The 15,158-nt window shown below is 38.6% G+C and overlaps 1 protein-coding gene across 4 annotated transcripts in view; it reads left to right on the plus strand.

The window, feature by feature from the left end:
* Positions 1–15,158, plus strand: part of INVS (inversin) — a 122,056-nt gene that overhangs the window by 7,033 nt on the left and 99,865 nt on the right. For 3 of the 4 annotated variants that reach the window (XM_089532446.1, XM_089532448.1, XM_089532450.1), the window contains exons 2-3: positions 1,414–1,509; positions 4,451–4,585. In XM_089532446.1, the coding sequence (XP_089388572.1) occupies positions 4,480–4,585 (106 nt within the window). In that variant the 5' untranslated portion in view covers positions 1,414–1,509; positions 4,451–4,479. The remainder of the gene's footprint in view (positions 1–1,413; positions 1,510–4,450; positions 4,586–15,158) is intronic. The other variant, XM_089532447.1, reaches the window with a different exon arrangement.

Consider the following 15,158-nt stretch of genomic DNA (forward strand, 5'->3'; position numbering starts at 1 on the left):
AACATGACTGATGTGGGGACCTTAATATATGTTGAGTTGCTGCTTATTTTCTTTGCCTGGTGCCACTCCTGTATCTTTAGCAATACGGGTTACAGAAATTAAACAGATTAAGTATATTCCTTATATCCTTACTTAAAGCAACTTCAGCACCTCAGTTTCTATGCTGGGTTGAATTTTCTTAACATAGGCACAGTGAAGGGTCATAATGACATTAAAATTGTTCATTTGTTTAAGATAATTTATCTTTGCTCATAGTGCATCCACACAGTGATTTTGTTGATTTAAAAGCACAATAGAACAATATAAAAAGATAAAATCAGAACAAAATGTAAATCCACAACAAGCAATCAGTATAATGAATGCAAAATATGAATGGCTATGTTAACACTTGAAATTTCTCATTCAGCTCCAAAAGCACTCATAATAATAATAATAATAATAGGAAGTGGCCTGCCGCCTCCTGGGCTCCTCCATGGCCCTTGGAGCCCTTTTGGCCGAAAGGAAGGGCCTGGGACGGGTGCCCAAGCCCTCCCCTTCGGCCGAAAGGGCCCCTTGGAGCCCATTCGGCTGAAGGGAGGGACCGAGGAGGAGAGGGCGGACACACGCCTCCTCCTCCCCGCGGGGCTTCGGTGGAAGCTCCGCCCACGGCATGCGGCTCCGCCCCCAGAGAGTGGAAGCTCCACCCCTGGCATGCGGCCCCACCCCCAGAAGGTGGAAGCTCAACACACCCCAGCTTCGGCCCCCCCAGTTGTCTGAGGGACAGCAACCCGGCCCCCGGCTCAAAAAGGTTGCCTACCCCTGGTATAAACAATCTCAATCACATTCTTTATTTTTATTATTATTATCATGCCATATTGAGCTGAATCTTCATTACTGCTGATCTATGATCTGTCATATGTTTATCTGATAGAGACTAGGCTCCAAAACACACAGCATAAATACAGTGAGCCCTCGGTATCAGTGGGCTTGCCATCCATGGATTGAGGCATCTGCAGACTGCAAGCCTGGGATGTCCCCAGTAGCGGCATGTACCCATGGCCACATCACCATTAGGGACAGCCCCCATTGTCCCATGGTGACACGTGAATGCAGCTGTGCCGCCTTTAAGTTCCATTGACCCCAGTGGTGGTGTGGCCATGGGCAAGCACCACCATGGGACAACATGAGCTGTTTCTAATGGTGGTGTGGCCACAGGCACACGTCGTCATTGGGGACAATGCAGGCTTGAGCATTTGCAGATTTTGGTTTCCGCAGGAGGGAGTCTAGAACGGATCCCTCTTGGATACCAAGGACCCACTGTAATCCACTGTAAGGGAACTGACACAGGTTCCACCTGTGCAGAACCCATTACTTAACCCAACAACGGCCTGCTGTGATGCATTTAACAACTTCTTATTAGATAAAATCTTTCAGATATGAGCTGACTTGGATGCCAGGGTTGTAGCAGAATCGATTGATGACGTGTCCAGCAACTTGGTTGATGAGATTATACTGGATCAGTTTGAATCAGTGAGTACCGATGATGTGGACAAGCTCCTTGGTAGAGTGAGGAAAACGACTTGCCCTCTTGGTCCTAGCCCTTCATGGCTGGCCGTCCAGCAGGGAGATGCCTTGAGGATGTTCCTAAGAGAGGTTTAATAACACCAACAGGGTCACACGACATCATCAGGAAGCGACAGTAAGGCCACTTCTGAAAAGATCTTCCCTGGACCCTTTGGACATGAAAGGTTATAGGCCAGTTTCCCATCTATCTTTTCTGAGCAAAGTGATCAAGAGGGCTGTTGCTCTTCAGCTCCAAGCAGTCTTGGAGGAAACCGATTATCTGGATACATTTCAAACTGGCTTTAGGACAAGATATGGAGTTGAAACTGCCATGGTTGCCTTAGCTGATGTTCTTTGTCTAGGCATTGACAAGGGTAGTGTGATCCTGTTGGTGCTATTAGACCTCTCAGCGGCTTTTGGTACTCTTGGTACTCAGCGGCTTTTGGCATCCTCTTGGATCACCTGAGAGAGTTAGGAATTGGAGGAACTGCATTACAGTGGTTCCATCCTTTCCTCTCGGGCAAATTCCAGAGGGTGATGCTTGGAAACTGTTGCTCCTCAAAAAAACAGCTTGTGGCATCCCTCAAGGTGCCATCCTGTCCCCGATGCTAATATATATTATATATGAATGAAGCAGCTGGGGGAAATTATCCAGAGGTATGGGGCAGGGTGTTATCAGTATGCTGATGACACCCAGATATACTTCTCCATGTCTCAGTCTACAGCTCTGTTTCAGATGGCGTCCCTCCTCCTCCTCCTCCTCCTCCTCTATCTTAAAGCAGTAAAGGACTGGATGAGGAAAAACAGATTAAAACTGAATCCAGACAAAATGGAGGTACTTACAGTAGCGGCCCTGAACCCAGGTATTGGGATACAACCTCCAGTCCTAGATGGGGTCACACTCTCCTCAAAGGACTGTGTTCGCAGTCTGGGACTGCTTCAAAATCTGTTGCTCCAGATGACTAATCAGATAAACGCGACAGTCAGGAGCACCTGTTAACAGCTTTGGCTGATATGTCAGCTGCACACTTTCCTGGAAGTAAGGGACCTAGAAACTGGTACACACGCTGGTAACCTTGTGTCTCGACTTCTGTAATGCACTCTACATGGGACTACTCTTGTGTTTAGTTCGGGAACTTCAGTTAGTGCAGAACATGGCAGCCAGGTTGATCTGCGGTAAAACCAGAAGAGACCACATAACACCAATTTTAAGATTCCTTCACTGACTGCCCATTAGTTTCCAGTCACAGTACAAGGTGTTGGTTATCACCCTTAAAGCCCTAAATGGCTTGGGTCCAACCTACCTTTGGGTCCGGCTCTTTCCGAACAATCCACCCCGCACACTCAGGTCCTCTGGGAGGCACTTATTGCAACCTGTCAAAACTAGATTGTCGGCAACTGCCCAAAGGACCTTTTCGGCAACTGCTCCCAGGTTATGGAATGGCCGTCACATAATTACCACCTTAGACAGCTTCAAAAAAGCTGTTAAGATGAATCTTTTCCAGCAGGCCTTTCCTGAATAGACAACCGGCCACCAAAAATCTGAACTTCCTATACCCTTGACTCTCGCCACAGTCACTGTTTTGATCTATTTATTAATTTTGTTTGTTTGTCATTTTAAGGTATGTTTTAAATTACGAATTGTTTAATTGTATGGGGGGGGGGGGGATATAGGTCTGTATTGTTTTAATGTGTAAGCCACCCTGGTTGTGTTGCACAGAGAGGCGGAACTGCCCTGGTTCAATGCTAGGGAATTCTGGGAACTGTAGTTCTGTGAGACATTTAGCCTTCTCTGTCAGAAAACTCTTATGTCACTTAAAGCAGTCTCAAACTGAATGATTTCAGCAGTGTGTTTTGGACCTATATCTTTTCATGATTTTATTTTCTCTCAGACTACAAAAATCATCCCCTGAGGTTTAGTCTTTCCACACTACTATATCGTCATTTGGTTGCATTTTTTTTTTGAACTGGGGGTTGTCATGAACATCAGTCATTTCATTTCCTCATATATCTTTTCCCAAACAAAACAAAAGAGTAAAAGACTAAGGAAATAGAGCCAGCTATTGAACTTAAATCTTCAGTAGGGCATGTAAAATGATATTCAATTATGTTCAAATAGAATGGGAAATAGAATTAACTTGCATTATAGTAACAGTAAAAGTTCTTGAACTAGATTTCCTATCATATAAAGCTTGAGTGTAAAAGGGCCCATAAAGACAGGCCAAAATAAAGCTGCTTCGGGTCATTTTAGAGATCTGTTGTTTAAATGATGTGTGCATCCTAAGAGTCCGGAAGCCATGCCAAAGCCACACTCCAGTCCTTAGGACTGGAGCGTGGTTTTGGCGTGGCTTCCGGACTCTTAGGACGCATGCATCATTTAAGCAGCATACCTCCAAAGTGACCCGAAGCAGTTTTATTTTGGCCTGTCTGTATGGGGTCAATGTCTTTGGTATTCCCTTTTCCAGAGAGTTTATAATGCCACTCTCCTTGCTGTCTTTCCACAGCCCATGAAGACCTTTTATTTATTTATTTATTTTGGCAGGCATTGGAAAGCTGTTCAAATGGAATGGGTCTTGCATAATGTGCGAAGGGTTTTCTTTTTTTATTTGTTGTTTTCTATTAAATGGTTTATGTTTTTATATGGGTTTAATTTTTTGATAGTTTAATTACATTTTTAAATTTTGTTATGTAGCTATTTCTTTTTTTCTGTTGGTAGCTGTCTTGTATCCTGAAAAGCAAATAAGGCAGAAAATAATAATAAAAATAAAAAATATAATTTAAAATTTGTAAAACTTTAAAGCACTGCTACATTGGTGCAGTCTTGAATTTTACATAAAACATTCCCTTTGTTTTATGACCAAGTTCTTTTTGTGTTAATGCTGCTATTATGTTTAATGTGTTTATGCAGGACAGACCTCTGAACCTTCAAAACGGATTATGAATGCTTCTGAGACCTGGCTATTCAGTGGTTCCTCACTAGCATCTCAGGTTCATGCCGCTGCTGTTAACGGGCACAAGAGTGCTCTTCTAAAACAAATAGCAGGTAAAAATGTTTTCCTTGGTATATGTATCCTACATTGCACTCGCTTTGTTTTACTTTTCCTCTTGTGTTACAGTACTTTTGCAACTGCAGTTCTGTTAACATTTGAACAGGCATAATAATGATAATAATAATGTAAATAGAATGGGACATGGTTAAGACGCTGTGATGATGTCAGTTCTGACAATCATAAGGATGGAAGGTTGGCAATTCGAGGCCCGGGTGCTGCATGATGGGGTTAGCTCCCATCATTAGTCCCTGCTTTTGCCAGTCTAGCAGTTTGAAAGCATGCAAATGCAAGTAGATAAATAGGTACCCCTTTGGTGCGCAGCCACGCTGGCCATATAATCACAATGTAGTCTCTGACAACGCTGGCTCTTCGGCTTAGTAATGGAGATGAGCACCACCCCCCTACAGTTGGACATGACTTGACAATCTTATCAACGGGCAATACCTTTACCTTTAAATAGGATAGAAGATTTTTTTTCCAGCATTAGGAGTTACAATTCATGTACAGTTTTTCTCATCATTATCTATTTGTATAGTGCTGTTTTGAAGTGCAGAGGTTCATCATGACAGCCTCTATTGCCATGTCCACAGGGAGAATCCGGCAGCCTTCAAAGTGCATGTTTGCTGAGCCCAGAAAGAGTAATAAGAGACAAACAGAGACTGTAATACGTAACATTGCTGTTATCAATACTGAAAACTACTTTTTGTCAAAAACTTCATAATAAAACAGACATAAAAACAAAAATGACCAATGTGGCGTAACTGCAGTGCTGTACATAGTTACTTGGAAATAAGCTCAATTGAAATTTGTGGCATTCACTTCTGGTTGCATAGATTCAATTTGTAAAACACATTGATGTCCATTTAGCTGACATGCAAACCTTAACTTTTAGTTAGACATGCAAACAAAATTGAAAGTACTGTAAATGTTATTATTTGAAATAGTAGCAGGGAGTAGAAAGATGAGAAGAGAGAAGAAATGTTTAATCTCTTGTTTGTTATATATATTGCCCCCTTGAGTCCCTGTATTGGGAGAAAGGCAAGATACAAGAAAATTAAAATAAAAAATAATAAATATGCCCTATTTTTTGTCTGCATTTATGATAATTCCAACCTTTAGTACTCAAGATATTTTGCACTTCAATTCCCAGAAGCCCTAGCCAGTTTAATAATTTGTAATTAATTGTGGGGATTTAGAGTTGGGTTTTGTGTATTTGTTTTAAAAAAAAACAACACTTGGTGGACTGAAGACTTAAAACCTTTGATGACTGGGCACAAATAATATGAAAATCTTGTCTCGTATTCACCTTCCAGAGCATGGAGGGTCTTTTAGTACTCTGATGTTATGCAGCCATCACTTCTGTTCTGAAAAATAGTTCTATCTTCCCCCAAGTTCTCCATTTACCAACTGACTACAGTGGGCCCTTGGTATTCACCAGCGTTTGGTTCCAGGACCCCCTGTGGAAACCAAAATCCTTGGATGCTCAAGTCCTATTAAATACAGTGGTACAGTAGAATGGTGTCTATTATATAAAATGGCAAAATCAAGGTTTGCTTTTTGGAATTTATATATTTTAAAAATATTTTCACGATGTGGATGCTTGAATCTATGGATTAAAAAATCCGTGGATATGGAGGCATGACTATAGTGACTATGGGGCGAAACAGACAGGCAGGAACCATTCATCTGGAGTCTGTTTAGACAATGACAGTTACCAAATAATGCCAAGCACCAGAACCTGATACACTCTACTTGTTAGCTGGGTGAGATTGGAGGGGGAACATAGCACAGACCTATGATGCAGCATTGTACTCATTCTTTGAGCATATTCCATAACAGATGTTTTTTCAGCTTTCTCAGGGAAAAAGCTTCGCCACTTGAACCTCTGTCACATTGTTTTGTCAGGAAAAAATGACAACCCTCGGACTCTTAGAATATGGCTTGTTGTTTGTAACACATACAGCATTGGCCTGCTCTATTACAAGCAATCTGGCTATCAAGCAGTTACATCTTTATATAGTTTAGGAATTGACTCTACTAGATAATAATATTGGGAAACAAATATTTCAAAAGGAATTATATTTGGCAAATAAGATAATAATAATAATAATAATAATAATAATAATAATAATAATAATAATAAATTTTATTTATATACAGCTTTTCCACAGATCAAAGCGGTTAACAAAATACATAAACAAAACGAGAAATATATTAACGAATATACACTAATAAGTCATCCTTTACCTTAACTGAATACAGTAAGTTCAAAATTAAAAATGACCTGAATAGACTTGAAAGCTGGGCCAAAGCTAACAAAATGAAATTCAAAATTGCCATGACAATTTTGGCAGAAAGATTAAAAAATGTATTAAAAGACTGGATTCACGAAGATCAAAATGGATTCTTGCTTAAGAGACATATGAGGAATAACTTAAGGAATATAATCAACTTGATTGAGTATCATGAAAAAAATCCAGATAAAAAACTACTATTAATTTTTCTAGATGCGCAAAAAGCTTTCAATATGGTGAATTGGCAGTACATGTTTAAAGTTCTAAATGAAATGGACATTGGAGGAAACTTTTTGAATTGGATAAAAAAATATACACTAAGCAGGAGGCCAGGATGGTGATAAATGGAGAGAAAACAGAAGCATTTCCCATATATAAAGGTGTTAGACAAGGATGTCCCTTGTCTCCATTGTTATTTTTGATAGTAATCAAGACTCTCCTTATCCAAATAAGAGAAGAGAAACACATAGAAGGAGTAAAGGTCAAAGGATGGGAATATAAAATCAAAAGTTTTGCTGACCGTTTGGTTCTTTCACTGAGCAATCCCATGAAAAGTCTTAACCCGCTACTAATAAAATTAAAAGAATATGGTCTATATTCAGGATTCCAAATCAATAAAGACAAAACAAAGATGTTGTCCATGAATATTTTTGAAGAAGAACAAGAAAGGATAATAAACGAAACAGATTTTCAAATGGTAAAGAAGGTAAAATATCTTGGGATATCGCTTACTACAAAAAATACAGATTTGTTCAAAAATAATTATGAGAAAATATGGATGGAAATTAGAAAAGACATGACGAGATGGAATAAACTAGATCTCTCCTGGTTTGGAAGAATGGTGGTTATCAAGATGATGGTACTACCTAAGATGTTGTTCCTATTTCAAAATCTACCAATTCTAACAAATGATACCCCTTTTCAAAAATGGAATAAAGATATGTCAAATTTCATTTGGAAAGGAAAAAAAGCCAGAATCAAATTGAAGTTGCTTCAAGATTCAAAAGAAAGAGGGGGTCTTGCGCTACCTAATCTAAAGTTATACTCTTATGCTGCAACGCTAACATGGATATTGGATTGGATAAGATTAAAACAGATCAAAACAATAAATTTGGAAGGTGCAGGACTGATTTATGGATTACATGGATATCTGTTCTATGAAAAAGATAAAATAAACAAGGAATTTACTAATCACTTTATAAAGAAGGCAATATACAATGTATGGAATAAAATAAGAAAGATATGGTTTCCCCAAATCCCCTTATGGGTTTCTATAAACGAAGCTCTATTCAAAAATGAAAAGTTAACATGTGAAAAATGGCCAACTTACGAAGACCTGACCAAATTAGAAAACAAACAAAGAAGATTAAAAACTGAAGAAGAACTATACCAAGAAGGTTATATCTGTAACTGGTTCTTATATAGAAGAATAAAAGAAAGGTTCAATCAAGACATGAAAACAAGTCGAATAGGAAAAGGAGAATTGGAATTTGAAAAAAAATATATTACAAGAGGGAACTCGAGAGTTTTCAACAATGTATCAGTTATTATTAAAACAGGAAATGGAAGAGGAAAATATAAAAAATTGAATGATCAGATGGGCCCAGGATTTAGGACAAAATATTCAACTGGAACAGTGGGGAAAAAATTGGACAACAAGAATAAAGTACACAAAGAACTACGCCATACAAGAAAACCTCTTCAAAATGCAATATAGATGGTATATCACACCAGAAATAATATCTAAAATGGTTAAGAACTCTCAAAACAAATGCTGGAAATGTATGAAAGAAAAAGGAACCTTAATTCATTGCTGGTGGAAATGTAAAAAAGTAAATCAGTTCTGGTCGGAAATACATCAGCAGATCCAAAAAATCTTAAAAACAAAAATAATTAAAGATCCAAAGATGTACCTCTTAAACATGATAGAGGATAAGGATCTTGAAAGGAAGTATGGAAAATTAATATTCTATATGATCTGCGCTGCCAGGATACTATTGGCCTCTGTGTGGAAATCAGATCAAATTCCTGATATAGATATGTGGACAATTAAGATATACGAATACATGGAGATAGACAAATTAACGAGATGGATTAACAAAAGTCCAATAAACAAATTCAAGAAAGATTGGGAACCATGGATAAATTTTATGAAAGAACAAGAAGGAACCTACTCAGATGCTGCTTTGATAACATTGGAAAAGCGGGGTAAAAATAAACTTTTATTATTTATTATTATTATTAATTATTATTTATAATTAAGCAAATGGAAAAGAAGGTATGAAGTTAAGAAAAGAAAAATCATTTCACTTGAAAACAGTGGACAATAATTAAAAATAAATGTAGATTAGTATGGAGGAGTTTATTAAGTTGAAAAGATCAAGAAATAGATTGTGAAATTTAGTCTTATATTTATAAAGAAGGCTGGAATAATAGGGAAAATAGAAAGCGATAAAATATTGTTGTTGTAAATACGACCTTGATGGAAATTCGAGGAAGGATATAAATAGAAAACCCTAATACTACGATTTGAAACATTTGTAAACAAGATGTATTTTATAATTTGAAAGTTTAATAAAAAATATATTTAAAAAAAACAAAATGAAATTCAACATGGAGAAATGTAAGGTATTGCACTTAGGGCAGAAAAATAAAATGCACAGATATAGGATGGGGGACACCTGGCTGAATGAGACTACATGTGAAAGGGATCTAGGAGTCCAAGTAGACCACAAGTTGAACATGAGTCAACAGTGCGATGCAGCAGCTAAAAAGGCCAATGTAATTTTAGGCTGCATCAATAAAAGTATAGTGTCTAGATCAAGGAAAGTAATAGTGCCACTGTATTCTGCTTTGGCCATGCCCCACCTGGAATACTGTGTCCAGTTCTGGACACCACAATTTAAAAAGGACATTGAGAAACTGGAGTGTGTCCAAAGGAGGACGACTAAAATGGTGAAAGGTCTGGAAACCATGCCCCATGAGGAACGACTTAGGGAGCTGGGGATGTTTAGCCTGGAGAAAAGAAGGTTAAGAGGTGATATGATAGCCCTGTTTAAATATTTGAAGAGATGTCATATTGAGGAGGGAGCAAGCTTGTTTTCTGCTGCTCCAGAGATCAGGACCCGGAACAATGGATGCAAGCTACAGGAAAAGAGATTCCACCTCAACATTAGGAAGAACTTCCTGACAGTAAGGGCTGTTCGACAGTGGAACACATTCCCTCGGAGTGTAGTGGAGTCTCCTTCCTTGGAGGTCTTTAAACAGAGGCTGGACGGCCATCTGTTGGGGATGCTTTGATTTGGATTTCCTGCATGGCAGGGGGTTGGACTGGATGGCCTTTGCAGTCTCTTCCAACTATGATTCTAAGTTAAAACAACCCACATTAACAATAAATAAATTTCTACACCTCCAATCTGTCACACAACTATCTAACTACCTAATGCAATACTAACATGCCAAGATTTAACATTAAAACAATTGAAACAATCAAAGAGTCTACTAATTACATTCTCATCGTTTCCAAACACTCAAGCTCTAGCAAACAGTAAGAATGGGAGTTGGTAGAACACTGTGGACACCATGTTACGTTTACTGAGAAGCTGTAGCAAAACTAGATAAGCAAAATGGAGAACACTAAGTACTGGTAGTGTAAGTGGGGGGGAAAAATCAATCTTGGCATATGACTACCATATGCAAGCTGAAGCCTCTTGATTTGGGGAAGAAGACCCACTGGAGAATACATTAGAAAGATAACAGTAAATGTACATGATTGCAATGATTGAAACATTTTACAATTAGATTTATTTAATCAGTGAACAAGAAATTAAGGACATATTTCCCTTTTAGGACTCTGTGTGTTTTGATTTATTACTGTGCAAGAGAATGAGAAACAAAATATCAGAAACATTCTCATCCAGTTAGTTCTAACAATTATTTGTTTCAAAAATATCAATGTTGAATGTTACATAATTCATTTAAATATATGTGAATATTGGTTTTAAAAAGCAGATGACAATTCAATTGAAATGCTTTTCTAGGTGGACAGCCATAGTACATATTCTGAACTCCAGAGCAAGGATCTTTTGAGAAATGGCTCACTTTTATGCATAGCTAGTGGGGACTTCCAGAAAAGTAATATATGTGGCTATCCACCCAAACCTGTGGGTGGAATTATGTGGCCCTATAGATGTTCAGGAACATCACTAATGGGATGCTGAAGATGCTGACACCCTGGGGGGAGGGGGAACCACTGCTTCCCAAACACCTGTCTTTTTGGCAGAAACAGGTTGTGGTGTTTAACTGCATCCCTTCAATATGCTGGAGATGGTGTGACTGTGGCAAGGCTTAGGGGGAGGAGAAAGGAGAGGCCTAGGAGTTTTTTAAAAAGTAATTTTACAATTTTAAATTTAATTTTAAAAAAATATAATTTTAATTTTTTCTTTAAAATCATCACATTGCAACCAATTTTCACTTTAATGATATGGAACTATGTACGCATAAATTCATTTAGGTTGTGCGTATGATATTTTAATTTAAAAGTATAATTTTAATTTTGCTAGTTGTTTAGGTCACAATTACTACCATTATATTCAATGATATATAGGAATTACAATTTATGAGTAACATTATTACAAAAAACATTACTAAGGATTCCGTATGATGTGGTATGGGCGGAGGTCAATGGGGGATTGACACCATGAGTTACTTCACCAACTGACCTCAACCCTAGTGATACCACTGTAGATGTTTTTTGACTTCAAGTCCCAGTTGCCTTAGCCAACATAGCCAGTGGAGAGCATGAACATGATAGTTAATCTCTCTTCTCAGTACAAGTTAACAGTGGCCATATTCCAAATTATAAGAACATCTATAAAGCAAAATTTAACAGTATTCTCTGTTTAAACAAAACATTGAATAACTCCTGCGGTCAGATCCAGACTTACTCAGATTTAGAGTAGATCCATTGAAATCAGTGGGATATTAATGGCAAACTTAAATCTTATTGATTTTATTAGGTCTACTGTAAGTGTAAATAAGCTTAGATTCAATCCTTTGTGTAAGGCAGTATAAAATCATATAGAAGGAAGTGTTGTGTCTGTATCTTTGGAATCTTGATTACTGGTAAAGGAAGAGAGATTTATGAGTTACAGAAGCAGAGATCCTGCATGTGGTTTGATAGGAGCTGATGCAATACAGGGAAGAAATCTTTGGAAAGAGCCAAATTTGGCAGTCCAGTTCTCTTTTAACATAAGTTCCTATTAGACATTAGGCTCTCAAAGATAACATCTAAGCACTTCATAAGCTCACCAAAGAATCTGTGCCCCAATTAGATAGCTGCCTGTACTTATGCTCCAGTACATACTGTTTCTCTGATGACAGAGATTATTGCCTAAGGAACAATTAGATCGGTATCCTATTCTCAAACATGGCCATATTCCTAACCTTAGAAACCTGCTTGGATGATAAAGTTTAGGAAGGTAGTCTGTTTATTGATGGTAGAAAAGTTATTTGTGGAGAGAACAAATAAACATTATTATGATCATCCATTGAAAGATATTTAAGCCATATTATGGCCATCATTTAAGTGTAATTACCAAGGTATTGTGACAGCGGATGAATAAATTAGTGCAAATACAATAGGACTCAGCCCTCTGACAGACAACACTATAACCTCCAGAACAGATAAAGGAATATACTGTAAATACATAATTAAAATCTACTGTTTATGAAATATACATAATTATGTGACTACACAATAGCAAAGCTACCTATAAACACATAAAAAATGACCAGGTATTGGTGTCACGAAAAAGAATATACTGTTTACAATATGCTTGTGCAATTACAAACATAAGACAATTGATTCCACAATCTTATCATTTATCCTCAAACATAATAATCCCTAGCAATAGCAATAGCCAAATACATTTCTATACCACTTACCAGTGAAGTAGCACTTTCCAAGTGGTTTACAATGAGTAAGCCAATTACCCCCAACAAGCTGCATATTCATTTTATCGACCTAAGAAAGGATGGAAGACTGAGAGGACCTTAGCCCTGCCTAGGATCGAACTCACAGCCTTGTGGCTGCAGTATTGGCATTTAACCACTGTATCACCAGGCCTCCGTAGAGATCAAACAATGGCGCGTTACAGATGGCTCCCTTGCGGAGCAAAAAGAGGCCCAAAAATGGTGCTTCTTTCTGCGCCCCAGAAGTGGTGCCGCAAGTGGCCAATGGCGCACTCGTGGCATCACTTCTGCTGCGCGGCGTGCGGACACTATGCGTCGGCTACGTTAAAATGGCGGCGCCCGTGTGCAATGGGCACAGCCATTTTGTACATACCCAGTATGTACTAGGGTTAGGGGCGTGCGTAAAGCACGCCCTTTCCTAACCCTAGTACGTCCTGGGGACGTACTTTACGCCCATCTGGAACGGGCCAATAATATGCAAAATGGTCAAAAGACAATAATGACATAAATGATGCAAGCTATCTAGGTAAGATGATAACAAAGTTGAATATTGATGGACATCCTCTCCCAGGGTATTAAACAAGATGTTTTGACTCAATTGGTCTTCGTCAGTTCATAGCCTTCAAGTACTGTACAGTGAGCCTGCGCCATACACGGGCTCCTTATAGGTGGCTTTCAGCATACACTGAAGCTGCCTGGGAAATGAGTGCACGCCTTGCGCATGCAAATTGCTGCGCAGCTAGCATGAACTCCATTATATCTAGTGGGGTCTCCGAATGACGCACGTAGCCACAGGGCAAGCAAGAGCCCCATTGGATATAATGGGGCTCAAGCTTATGCATTTTTTGCCTTACGCGGGGGGGTCCGGAACGGATCCCCCGCATAAAGCAAGAGGTGGGCCCTTGGTATCCACCAGGGTTTGGTTTGAGGATCCCCCATGGATACCTAAATCCATGGGTGCTCAAGCCCATTAAATACAATGACATTGTCGCATATATGAAATGGAATTTATGAAGGTTTGCTTCTTTGAATTATGTTTTTTGAATATTTTCAAGATATGAATAAAGAATCCATGGATAAAGAATCTATGTATAGGGAGGGTCGACTAACATGACAGTCCTTCTTTATCAGTCACAAGGACTGCGTTTATAAGTAACTGACACCTAAACTAGTAAAAACAGACAATATAGTGGATATACATTTTAAACTGAATCCTTGAAGCACTAAGTGAGATTACTTACACATTCAGAACTCCTCAGGAATAAAAATAAATATTCCTATTCTCCTTAGCCCCTGCAGTGATTCCATATCTGGTATGCTGGCACTCTATTCTTATTTGTCCTAATCCTCTTTACCATCATAGATGACTGCAAGCAATAACCATATAGAATTACTACATTTCACACATAGTATAAGAAAATTGCCACACTTATTACATATTCCAAGTGGTCATCCCATTATTAATGGCTAATACCATAAGACTACTTTAATGAATAAAGAACTTAAATGTAATGCTCACATTTTACAAATCACAGAGTAGAAAAAATGCATGCAATCTCATGTTGGTGATAGAAGGTAAAGGTTTCCCCTTTGACAAGGTTGTCGTGTCTGACTGTAGGGGGTGGTGTTCATCTCCGTTACTAAGCTGAAGAGCCAAATGTCAAATATAACTCTGTGATCAACTAGCCAGCATGACTGCACAGAACATTGTTATCTACCTGCCAAAGTGAAACCTATTTACATACTTCCAAATTGCTAGGTTGGCAGAAGTGGCACTAGTGATGAGAGCCCAATCCATCACACAATACTTGTGCCTGAAACTGCTGACCTGCCAATCTTGCAATCGCCAGAGTCAGCGTCTTAACCACTGATAGACGCTATGGTTTATATACATCCTGATCCTCATTGAGATATGGTGTATATATTTACAGTATATTTCTTTATTCATTCTGGAAATTCTAGTGTTTAGTTTGAATAAATTATAAAGATAATTTGATAAAGTTATACAAGTTGAGACTCCTTTATCTGAAATTTTGAAATATGAAATATTTCAAAAACCAAAACTTTTTTTTGTGGGTAACTGAGGCCCAAAATGCACAGGCCAAAAGAAAAAACTGCAGCGTCTGGCTGCTTTTGGAGTATGGAGTTCATATGACGGATGCCCACAAAGTGTCTAGAAGCCACTCCAGCACTGTGATCTAGTCCTTTGGACCAGATAAAAAAAGAGTGGAAATAATCCACTCCTGGCGGTGTTGGGTTGGGACTGCAGCAGCAGCCTGCTTTGGAAATGGGCTGTGTG

This window comes from Sceloporus occidentalis, unplaced genomic scaffold (assembly GCF_023333645.1).
Source record: "Sceloporus occidentalis isolate IW3139 unplaced genomic scaffold, rSceOcc1.0.p SCAF_7, whole genome shotgun sequence".
Classification (NCBI taxonomy): Eukaryota; Metazoa; Chordata; class Lepidosauria; order Squamata; family Phrynosomatidae; genus Sceloporus; species Sceloporus occidentalis.